We start from the raw sequence: 12,038 nt of genomic DNA on the forward strand, positions 1-12,038 counted from the left end.
ATTTTAATTTCAGGCGTACAACATAGAGCTTAGACCTTTATGTAATGTATGAAGTGATTCCCCTGGGTGAGGACTCGTTTTAGAGCTGGAGTTATCGGCTGGGTGTTTAAAATGCGGGCACTACGACCCTAAGGGCAGTGTCAGGAAGCCCTAAGGGCAGTGTCAGGAAGCGAAGTCAGAGCTGCCCTTTATCTGAGCTGGGACAGGCAGCAGAAGGGGCGGAGCCTACGTCTCCCCACCAGACTGACCCATCCCCACCACTTAAAGCACCCACCGCCCCCACCGCCACCCAGAACCCTGAAACACACACTCAGCGCAGCAGAGCGTGAGCAGAACCCGCTGTGGCGTGTGGTGGAGGGAGATCGATTCTGGCCAGGCAGGAAAGGCTCCCCTATGCCCGACAGCCTGCAGATCACACAGATAGGGGAGGTGAGCATCTCACCAGGGCTTCATTCCAGAGACGGACAAACCAGTTTGCCACAGCCCAACGGCCCACACCCAACCAGTGACGTCTCAGCTTCCCCCAGGGATAGGGGCCAGCGAGAATGACAGCCCCCTCTCTGCCCTTCAGCCTCTAGGCAGGAGCCCCAAGAGCTTCTTCGCAGGGGCTCTGATTGCCCTCACTCCCACGTGCCCAGCGCAGGGCTGGACAGCTGGTAGCTCTAGTGGACCTTTGTTGATTTCAGGTTGTAAATCGGTGCCCCTTACCTCCTGCCACCGCTCAGGTGTCACCTGGTGGGAGAAGTTGCCTCTTCCTCCACAGATTTGCCAAAGCCCAAGGATGGGTTCCTGATCAGAGAACCAGCTCGCGGACCCACAGTGGCCGCTGTTGGGAGCAGAAAGCACCTGGGAGGCTGACCGCTCCGTGGAGCTCTTGGGGGCTTGGCCCAGCTGCCCTGCCTCCCGGTGACCCAGAGCCTCAGCTGTAAAACAGAATCAGAAGGTCTAGAACCGACACCCTCATTTCCTCTGCCCTCCAAACCTGCTCTTCCCACAACCTCCCCGTCTCAGTCCAGGGCACCCCCGTCCCTCTGTTTCCTGGGGCCAGAGCGTGGGGCCGCCCTTGATCCCCCCTTACCCACACCCCACATCCAATTCATCAGCAAGTTCGGGGCAGCTCAGCCTTCAAAACACGGCCACGCTGTGGGCGTTCCTCCTGCCGGGCTACGCGTCCTAGGAGAGCGCCTGGCGTGAACCGGGGCGGACTTGGCAGCTTCGAAGAGCCTCCTCTCTTCTTCTCACAGTAATTTAAACATTCTCTCACTCATGCTTTCATCAAATGCCGACAGGTGTATGCTCTGCGCAGGGCACAGGCGTCACCGTAACAATGAGGACCTATCGTGGCCCAGGAGGGGCTCTCGTTCTGGGGGTTGGGGGGTATGACACACCACCGGCATGATGTCAACACGGCCACACAGGTCCTGTGCTGGAACGACACAGAAGGAGGAAGACTTCCTGGAGGAGGGGGGACTCGGGTTGGGCCTTGGAGGACAGGGGGCTCGCTTGGAGGAGTGGGGAGCAGGGGTGCCTCTGGCGGTGGGCACAGCATGTGCAAAAAGGGCTTCAGGGCAGCAGGTGGGGGAGGGGGCTGAGAAAGCACCACTCGTGGATCTCAAAGTGGGGAGCACCGTGGCAGCCCTGGTCCTTGGAGCCATAAAGGCCACGGGAGGGTGTGGTGAGCTCGGGCGGCCAGTGTCTAGTGCGGCACGACCAGCCTGATAGGGCTGGGCAGAGGGCAATGGCCCGGAGGCCGTGGGAGAGACAGTGACAACCCCGATGCTACAGCGCCCAAGTCACGGAGCACGTTCACCCCACGACCGCACTGCATGCCTGCACTCTGCAAGGGTCACCTCGAGTACCACCACTTTATTGCAAAGGGCCAGGGACCGCCACAGAGAGAACCAGAGCCGGGGCCCTTCAGGACCACCTAGGGGAGAGGTGGCTGGGGCTTGGAGGAGCTGCCACCACAGCTACTTGGAGCTGAGGTAGGCCAGTGAGCTCCCAAGGGAGCTTGGGTTCCTTTGCTTGCGTTTTGTTTAGTTTTAAAGTGACAGTCTCGATGTGCAGAAAAGCGTGGCTGCGGCAAATGCTGACAGCGAATGCTTGCTGGGGGGCGGGAGGGGAAGGGGGAGGGGTACCTGCAATGTCTCTGACTTCTAAAGAAAAGAGTCGTGGAAACTGGCTGCGGCCTCCCTGACCCTTGGAGAGACATCTCTGGATCGAGAATTTCCAACCCATAAATCACCGGGGTTTCAAAGTCACAGGGGCCGGGGCAGGGCTGGGGTTCGCATAACCTCTCACTTCGCGGCACTTCCTGCTCCGTGGCCTCTGAGGGGCATGGCCTCTGGGCCAGGGTTCAGAGCTGTGGTCCGATGGACTGAGGAGGGGTAGACACAGATCTAAGTCAGACCGAAGCCCAGTGTCCTGGATCACACTTGTTCAAAAAGGAGGAAAAACATTTTTTTGTCAAAATTTTTGGGAATGTCCCCATGGGACACTGGGCCGCAGCTGGGGGACATGGGCAGGTGTCAGGGCCTCTTTTCACCTGTTCTGCTCTGTGCAGCCTAGTGTGGGTGTCTTCCAAGTGCGTTTGCCACAGCGACTCATTCCTCCTGCACTTTCCCCCTCTTTAGAACAGGGCAGACGAAAGTCAGCCTCTGCGAAGAGGGGACTTGTTTATAAATCCCAGACTTTCTTTTTTTGCACAATGTGTTTGGGCCTTAGCACATTATTATTTTAACCCTCCCCTCCCCCTAAACGTCCTCTCCATATTTGGACAAGGCAAGAGAGCAGAGGACTTTTTGTTTGTTTTTTCATTTGAAACTGCTGAGTTTTGGGGGAAGAGGATGGCTTCCTGGGCCTTCCCCTTCTCACAGTGATTCCAGGCTGAGCCTGAGAGAGAACTCTGCCGGCCTCGATAAACTCCACCTTCACAAACCATCGTTGGATGAGAAATGTCAGTTCACAAAATATTCTTGGAGGAAAACCTAACCCCGTGCTCCAGAGCTCCTTATCTCTGGGGCGTTTTCTGTTCCCTGGAGATAAGGATCTGATTATTCACTCTTGGAATGAGCTGAGAGGCCATCAAACCCTCTCCTCATTTTACAGAGAAACTAAGGTCCGGAGAAAACGACAGCGCATTTCCTGCTGAGCATGGAATCTCTTTCTCCCAGCGTTTTTCCCTCGAAAACTTTCCGATCGACAGAAACATTCCCAGAGCAGTACAATGACAGCCACGCTCCCTTCGCTTTATCTCTCGACCTCCCTCCCTCACGCCACGGACGTGGGCACGCGTGCGCAGTGCATGTTGGTTTCGGGTGGTGTGACACTTTCCCCCCAAGACTCCAGAGTGCATCTTCTTCATAATCGCAATGCGATGGTCACACTGGAAAAATTTAACATCTAATCTATATCATTATCCAACACACGATCCATAACGCACATTTCTCTCATTGTCACACTAACTCTAATAGTGATTGTTATGGATTATTCGTTTTTATCCGGGGAGTGCACGTGCAGCCTTGGCCTTGAACCTGTGACCTGAAGGAATCAGTCACACCACAGGTCTCCCCAGACACCTCACAGACGCAGGACTTCAAGGTTGCCATGACAGCACTTTCGCTGGTTAAGCAGAGTCAGGTTCGTTTCAAGAGCCCAGTGTCTGGTACCTACTCGGGTCTCCATAAAGAGTTGTAGGAATTAGCATCCCCATTTTGCAGTATGAAAACTGAGGCTCATAGAGGCGGGCTTGTCCCCAAGGTCTCATTAGGCGACAGACGCGGGGAAAGTCTCTGCCTACATTTCGGCTTTGGAAACAGCTCAGAAGCATGTGTGCGCTGGGGCACTTCGCGAGCCGGGGAGCCTGGGGCGGGGCGTATGCAAATGACCCTCGAAAGGCCACGGATTGGCCAGCGCGGGCGGGGGCGGGGCGAGCCGGGGGGAGGGCCCGGGGCCCGCAGGCGAGCCGCCGGGGAGAGACAGGTGCACGCTTGTCCCCTGGACCGCCCGCCACGCGCGGTCGTGGTCTGTGCCAGGCATGCCTCCGCTCTGCGCCTTGCTGGCTCTCGGCTTCCTGTGGCTCTGCTCTGGTAAGTGGATGATGAGAGGAAGGGGCCGTGCCCAGGGCGGGCAGTTGTGTCCTGGGGCGTGGCCTGCACCCTGACCCTTCGGAGGAGTCCTGAGAGGAGCCCGGATGGGAAGGGGCGTTGGGAACGGGAACTTCATTTGTTCAGTCCAGCAATAGGTCCGGATGCCTGCTGTGTGCCAGGCCCTGGGCAGGCTCTGGGGGCCCAGATATTAATAATAGCCAACACTGATTAATAAGCTTCCTCTAGTAGGGATTCCAGGGCTCAAGGAGAACAGAATCCTCTGATGGGTGTGCGGGAGAGCAGAGGAGGAACCGGGCTAGACTCATGGTGACTCCCGGACTGGGGGAGACGGAGGGACACTCTAGGTGAAGGAGCACCTGGGCAGGCTTGGGGAGGAGGGAGGTGGCATCTTCTATGCTGGGAACCTCCTTACTGTCCGTTGTCCATCCGTGTGGCTGGAGCTCGGGGTGGAGGGGGTGTGCATACAGCTGAGGCCGGATGCCCAATAAAGCAAGGCCCAAGACTTCAGGACCTCACTGCCCCTCCAGAGAGACTGGACTGCATCGGAGGGCCGTGGGGAGCCGTGGATGGGGCCTGGCGGGAGAGTGCGCGGTCAGATTGCCATGTTAGGGAGCAGAGGATGGGGGAGGGTTTGTCACTAGGAGAGGAGGGTGGGACTCTAAGACACGCGACTGGGGCGGAGAGACACCTAGGAGGGGCAGTGGGGTTCTTCGTTCTGACTGAATGTCTGCGGGGGGAGAGAGAGGCCCCGGACTGCCTGGTTCCTGGCCAGGGTGGCCGAGTGGGGACAGCATGCTGCCCATGTGTGAGACAGGTTCCTGAGATGGCCCGTGGGGAGAGTGAAGCCTGGTGCCTGGCACACAGCAGGTGCTCAGTAACTGCATGCAGAGACGTGTGTGCGTGCGCGTCGGGAGGAGGGCAAAGGGTGCCCATGGGTGGGACAGTTCTGTCAGGAGTCACCTTCTGTCCTCATTGCATCCACCAGGTGTGAACTTCCAGCCCCAACTGGCCAGTGTGACCTTCGTCACCAACAACCCCACCCTCACCACCGTGGCCTTGGAGAAGCCTCTCTGCATGTTTGACGGCACAGCAGCCCTCGATGGCCCCCATCGGGTCTACCTCTACGTCCTGGTCGCCTCGGGTGAGGGTGCTGCTCCCCCTTGGCTGTGCTGAAAGGGGCTTCGACCTGTCTTCAGGGAGGAGGGAAGGAGGCAGATAGAGGGGTGCTCCATCCATGTAACTAAACTGCCCCATGCACCTCACCAACCTGCACTGTGTCCACTCTGGGCCAGCCCTGGGCTGGGCGCCATAGTCACAGACATGTCCTTGACCTGGAGGGACATCCAGTCTAGCGGGGGGAACCATGACAGTGCCGATCACTGAGTACCTACATCACACCAGGTGCTTTGCGCACCTTAGAGCTGATATTTATAGCCAGCCTGCAAGATAATACAGTGGACCCTCAACGCGGGTCTGAACTGCACGGGCCCACTTATCCGAGGATCTTTTTTCAATAAATACTGTAAATGTATTTTCTCTTCTTTATGCTTTTCGTGATAGCACTTTCTCTTCCTCTGCCTTACTTTATTGTAAGAATACTGCATATAATACGTATAACAAACAACACATGTGTTAATTGGCTGTTTATGTGACCAGTCGACAGAGAGCTGTTAGTAGGTACGTTTCTGGGGAGTCAAAAATTATATTCAGATTTTCAAACGCTCCCCTAACCACCACGATGTTCAAGGGCCAACTGTATCATGACGTCTGTCACAGAGCGAAGAGACAGGGCTCAGAAATGTGCTGACACCCTGGAGCTCCCGGCCCGGGGAGCGAATCCAGACTCCCCAGCCTAAGCTCAAGTCCCTCCCGCGGTGGCTCCAGATGGGTGTTCTCGAGGGCGCCCGCTGGCTGCGGCGCAGCCCTTGCCTGTTTGCCATTTGCCGGCAGCAGCCCTGGGCTTCCTAGAGAAGGAACCCAATGACAAGCTCTTACATCTCTAGTGATCGGCCATTTGCGACAGCTCGCTTGGGGTCATTTTATCCTTTCAGCCGTCATTTATTGACCGCCTGTCTACCTGTGTCCTGTCTGTGGGCACTGTGGGGTATTTTTCTCCCGTTTTACAGGCCAGGGTCCAGAGAGGTAAATCGGGTTGTCCGAAATCACCCGGCTGGTAAGGAAGAGACGTAGGGTCCGCGATGGGTCTCCTGCCCCCACGCAGTTTCCCCAGTACTGTCTGACCCATTTCATGGAAGGGAGAGTCCAGCGAGGAAATGACAATAGTCTGTCAGGGTTGGGGGATTACAGGCCTGTGACAAGATGAGGTGGGTGAGAGCTGCACTTCAGAGCCCGGAGCAGGGGACCATTCTCCCCTGCCCCCCACCCTGCCCAGCCACTCCGTCTGTTACCTCCGTTGCAGAGGAAGCCCTGCAGGGCAGGGATTAAGCCTGCCTCCTGCCGCCCCCTGAGCCACAGTGCTGGCTCAACGAGGTCATTCAGGGACGTTTGATGATTGACTGAGTGAGCGGCTGAGCGGGGGTGGCCAGGAACCTCACCGCCGGCACTGTCTCCACAGCCAGCTCCAGGAACACCTCTGTGCAGGACGACACCCAGACGCCACTGAGCGCCACGATCCAGCAAACGGACGGAGGCAGGACAGGCCCGTACAAGGCCTGCGCCTTTGACCTGAGCCCCTGCAGCGACCTGCCCAGCCTGGATGCAGTAGGGGACGTGTCGCGGGTCTCGGAGATCCTGAATGCATACCTGGTTCGGGTGGGCGACAATGGGACCTGTCTGTCTGACCCCAACTTCCAGGGCCTCTGCAACCCGCCCCTGTCAGCGGCCACGGAATACAGGTGAGTGTGGGCAGCTGGGGCAGCTGTGCCCAGCCCCAACTCAGGAAGACCCAAAGCTGGCGAAGTGTGTGAGGCACATGTCCTGAGAGCCTACTATGTGCTAGGAGCATCCCGGGTCCCATGAAGGGCTTCCTGGGCGTGTAACTGGGCACAGGGTTGGCCTGTGCTCAGAAGGGCCCTTCCTGGCTAAATGCTCTGCCATCTTGAAACTCTTAATTTTTAAACAAGAGGCCTGAATTTTTATTTTGCACTGGGCCCTGCAAATTATGCACCCAGTCCTGGCCCATCACCAAGGTGGCACTTAGCGCCCAACCCCACTTCATTAGACAGGAAACTGTGATGCAGAGAGGGAAAGGGGGGTCGTCTGGTGACAAGAGGGGGCCCGGCCTGAGCGGGAGCCCCACCGAAGGCTCTCCCAGCTCCGACCTGGTCCTCCGCCTCTTCCCGCCTCCTCCAGCACACAGGGGGTCCCTCGTTCACTTCCACAGCCATTTCCCCAGCATCTTCTCTGTGCAGAGCTCGGGGGCTCATCCCGCACCCATGGCCAGAGGGTCTTACCTGGTGCTCAAGCCGTTCCTGTTATTGTGGAGACGCCTGGGTGGGGGTCTCTGTCCCTTCTCGGCTGCACTCGGGGGCCAGGCCATCACTCACTTGCCAACCTCTCTGATGGCTTGCCCCTTCTCCGGCCTCAGCCACCATGCAGGACACGAGTCCCCAGTCTCCTCTGCCCTCCTCTCCACCCTTCCCTCCGACTTCCTTCTTACCCTCTCCCTCCAACTCGATCGCAAAGCCCACCCCACCTCCCGGACACAGACGCAGACCCCAGCCTCTGGAACCGTCGCCTGCAAACCTCGAGAGGCGGGGGATTAGGCAGAACACTGGGTGCTACAGAGATTTTAAGGGTCTTTACTTTTTTCCTGTGTTAAACTAGAGGCTGCCAATTCCTTAATTTTCAGAACATTCAGCATTTTAAACTGATTTTCAGTCAGCTGTGGGTATTTGGTACTGTATTGCCTGATCTTCCTTTATACATTTTATCTATATGTAAAATGTAGCCCTTATCCCGGAGCAGTGGGGTGGAAATAGTTGTTGCTGTTGTTGTTATTTTAAGTCCTTTTTAGTGATACCGAGGACCAGACTGGGAAAAGTGGAAGGCAAAACTTGGGGACAAATGGGTCAATGCTCAGGAAATATGCTGCGTGTGCAGCATAGAGAAACAGAGAGGTCTCCCGGAGGGAGAGCCTAAAGGAGGGCCTCTGACACTGCCGCCTTCCTGGAGGAGGTGGCATCAGAGCTGGGGAAAAGGTCCAGGGCAGTAACCTGTGGCCAGCGCAAAGTCCAGCACTGTCCTGTGGCAGCCTAGATTTCCATCTCCTAGAAGTCCCCACTCTGTCCCCCACTCCGGCCATCCTAGTAACTCCCACCTCCCTGTGACCACGGCTCACAGGATGGACGGAAGTCATTCTCGATCCGTCTCCTTCCAGATTCAAGTACGTCCTTGTCAACATGTCCACCGGCTTGGTACAGGACCAGACCCTGTGGTCGGACCCCATCCGCACCAACCAGCGTAAGTGCTGGGGTGGGCTGGGGCCGGTCTTCAAGGACTCTGGGAACGCGGACTCAGGTCGTCACTCTGAAAAGTCTCTCCAGACACTGATAGGCCACCGGGTTTTGAAGAAAATGCATCTGAAAATAATTTAACCCGAAACTTCAACCTCCAAGGGCTGTGCAGTTTATCCCGCAGTTAGAGCCTAAACAGCCCCTTTGTTGAATCCTCACAGCAGCACACATCATAAGCACTGAAGTGGTCCCAGAGGCTGGCTCAGCCATGGGCGCAGGAGCCCCGAAGCAGGAGGAGTGCCCCCCGCCCCGGCTGTTCTTCATTTTCCCACAGAGCCTGGACGGTTTCACCAGAAGCGGGGGGCTCCTGGGCCCAGGCGTTTGCCCGGCCTCTGAGCCTCGCCGCAGTGTGAGCCCTGCAGGCCCTCAGATCCCACCTCTGAGAAGAGGCAGGAAGAACCTTGGGCTTTGCCTCCCCGGCAGGGTCCCTCCGGGTGACCAGACAAAAGCGCGAGGCCCAGTTGTCTCGGGGCTGCGGTCAGGCTGTGAGGAGGGCACCGCCCCCCCCCCCCCCCGCCAGGTCCAGACTGACCTATGGGCGTGAGCCTGGCGTCTCCCTCAGCTGCCGTGAGCGCACTGCAGAATGGGGGTCCTGTGGGGTCTGCGTGGGGCAACGGCTGGAAAGTGGTCGGCTCACAGTGGGACCTACACATTGTTTGTTCACTTGGTTCCTAAAGAGTGAGCGACACAGGCCAGAGCAGAGGGAGACCCACGGTCCACCCGGGTCCATTAGACCAGGGCCCCATGCTTCACCGTTCATAGTTTATAATCCGTATCCCATCCATCTAACCGGAAGACTGGAGTCAGCTGATAATTTAAAAGTATGTAAAAAGACAGTTAAAAGCGACCAGACACACACAAGAGAAAGCCGGGAACTGGGAGGTGGGGACAGGCAGATAACTGTGCCTCGGGGCTGGGGAGAGACAGTCGTGGAAGTGGGTCCCCGCCTCCTCCCTGGGACTCGCCGCCACCGGGGCCGGGGGAGCCTGTGCGTCCCTGGGAGAAGGCCGAGGGTGCAGAGTCCGGGGCGTAATGGGCCCGTGTCCCCTCAGTCACCCCGCGTTCCGCGATCGACACGTGGCCGGGCCGGCGGAGCGGCGGCATGATCGTCATCACGTCCATCCTGGGCTCCCTGCCCTTCTTCCTCCTCCTGGGCTTTGCCGGCGCCATCGTCCTTAGTCTCGTGTGAGTTCCTGGCAGCTGGAGGGCAGGGCTCGGGGGGCCACACTGGACACGCCGCCTTGGGAGGGTCTTCTGAGGCAGGGGAGAGCCCGGGCGAAGGAGCTGCCTCCCACCTGGGTGGGGTCCAGGGAGAGGGAGATGAGTCTCAGGACGTCCAAGGTCAGCTGGGGAGACAGGGGCTTTGTGGGCAGATCCCACGCGTGACACTGTCGCTCAACCTTGGGCCAGTATCTGACCCTCCTAGGCCTCGGGTTTCTCTTCCGGAAAATGGAGTTACTGATAAATGTCACCCACTCGGTGGAGCTGTGAAGGCCGAGTGAAATAATCCCTACCATCCTCGGGGCAGCACCTGGGCACTAAACGAGTATTAGCTTTTGTCGTCATTATAATTCACCCGCTTGCAGTACAGATAGGGAAGCTGAGGCCGGAGGAGGAAGGGCGGCCCAAGGTCACACGGCCAGTTAAGACAGAGCCAGGACCGAACCCCAGTCCCCTGACCCCACCACGAACAGCTCTGAGTTGCGTCTACTTGGATAAGGATTCGGGGTCTTCGCGGGGTGTCGAGAACAGCTAACAGGCTGCCGGTGGGAAGACGGGGGGACTGAGCAGGGAGGGGGTGGATCGAGGCGCCCACAGGTGCTGTGGGGATGCAGATCCTGCCTGGAGCATCGAGGTGGGCTTCCTGGAGGAAGGGGCAGCAGGAGCAGACTCTCATCAGGACAGGGATGGATGGAAAAGTCACATGCAGTGTGCTTCTCAGAGAGAGAGAGGGAGCCCCAGAGGACTTCGAGCATCAAGACGGTGCCTGTCCCAGGGGGAGTGGGGAAGCCTGCAGGTGGAAAAGCTTCTTAGAAGCGGTGAAACTAAGCGGACACATAGAAAACGGCCCGGCAGGAGAGGACGCGGGTGAGCGGAGGGCGGGGAGGAGGCGGCGAACCTGGAGATCAGGTTGCCTCTGACATTTAAACTAATAAAAATACAGATAATAGATGAGATTAGCCGCCACGAGACTGGTCCGTCTGGCCAGCCCTGGGAGCCGTCAGGACAGGGTTACGTCCTTCCCTCCCTTTGGGCGACACCCTAATCTGGCACCTAAGGTCCCGTTATCTGCCTTAGCCTGGCTCTTCCGTTTACCGCTCCCGCCACCCCCGGCCCAGCTCCGGCCGCACCCCACTTCCACAGCCATTCCTGTCAAGGGCCCAGAATGCCCCGTCTTTGCGGACATAGTTCCAAAAGGGTGACACTGTCCTTGTCCCAGGGCCTGGCACACGGTAAGCGCTTTATAGGACAGGCCTATTGAATGAATGCCTAAGACGACATCCGCGAAAACAGTCTCAGGCGAAAGGTCCCTGGCCAGCGGAAGGGGTTTGGGCTTGCTCCGAGTCCCTAACCCTGGCTCTCTTTGCCCCCTTGGTCAGGGACACGGGCGATTCTGATGGGGGAGCCACGCATGACTCCCAGATCACGCAGGAGGCCACCCCCAAGTCCCTGGGGACGTCGGAGGCTTCGTACGCATCTGTGAACCGGGGGCCGCCCTTGGACAGGGCCGAGGTGTACACCAGCAAGCTCCAGGACTGAGCTGGGGCAGCCACCTCCTCCCCTGGCCCCATCCAAGGCGAAACAGGGCCTGTCGGTCCAAATGCAGAAAAAAATTTCAGTAAAATCTCCCCAAGAATTGAGTTTGATGCAGATTCACAGAATGAGTGAGCGAGGAGGTGAGTGAGTGAGTCCAGGTCGTACTGAGGGGCGGAGCTGCTTCTCCAGAGGGCGGGGCAGGGGGCTGATTTTCGGCACCTGGCGGTCTGACCCCGCCCCCTCCCAGCCGTGAAATGGGGAAACAGCACCTCCCCTGTCCTCTCTCGGGAACTTCAGGGTGGCCCGTGAGAATATGCCTTGCTGGCTGCGAGGTACTGGAAATCTGGAAACCACACTGCAGCCTGGGCGTGGCTCTGCTGGCTACTCCCCCACAGGCGGCTCTGTCCCTGTCCCTCTGGGGCTCAGCTTCCTCATCTGTGAAACGGTTGATGGAAACGGTTCATTTCGAGGCCACGCACGCCTGGGTTCCTCCACACTTTCCCGTCCCGGAGGGAGGACAGAAAAGGCTGCCGGCCACAGAGCAGGGGCACCGAGTCCGCGTGGGGGCGAAGGGGCTCTCCAGTCTGGGGTCTCCCCTCGGATGACTCAATTCTGTCTTCTGAGCCGGGAGCAGGACTGCTTCCCTCTTGAGGATGTGCGAAACAAGTCCCACTTCCCACCGCGGAAGGGGTGTCTG

General features: G+C 58.2%; 1 protein-coding gene across 1 annotated transcript; it reads left to right on the plus strand.

Moving 5' to 3' along the window:
• The first annotated feature begins 3,984 nt into the window (after positions 1–3,984).
• UPK3A (uroplakin 3A) lies at positions 3,985–11,488 on the plus strand. The gene is made up of 6 exons (XM_016135725.2): positions 3,985–4,088; positions 5,095–5,250; positions 6,685–6,964; positions 8,449–8,531; positions 9,637–9,769; positions 11,185–11,488. The coding sequence occupies exons 1-6, from the start codon at positions 4,037–4,039 to the stop codon at positions 11,342–11,344; spliced, it is 864 nt and encodes a 287-aa protein (XP_015991211.2). The 5' UTR covers positions 3,985–4,036; the 3' UTR covers positions 11,345–11,488.
• Positions 11,489–12,038: the final 550 nt, after the last annotated feature.

This window comes from Rousettus aegyptiacus, unplaced genomic scaffold, assembly GCF_014176215.1.
Source record: "Rousettus aegyptiacus isolate mRouAeg1 unplaced genomic scaffold, mRouAeg1.p scaffold_m13_p_2, whole genome shotgun sequence".
In the NCBI taxonomy this organism is placed as follows: Eukaryota; Metazoa; Chordata; class Mammalia; order Chiroptera; family Pteropodidae; genus Rousettus; species Rousettus aegyptiacus.

Bases quoted from the DNA above. Each gene is read 5' to 3' on its own strand.
- UPK3A (XM_016135725.2), top strand. From the start codon at position 4,037: ATGCCTCCGCTCTGCGCCTTGCTGGCTCTCGGCTTCCTGTGGCTCTGC. The intron at 6,965-8,448 runs GTGAGTGTGGGC...GTCTCCTTCCAG, and splicing joins TCAGCGGCCACGGAATACAG to ATTCAAGTACGTCCTTGTCA. The intron at 8,532-9,636 runs GTAAGTGCTGGG...GTGTCCCCTCAG, and splicing joins CCCCATCCGCACCAACCAGC to TCACCCCGCGTTCCGCGATC.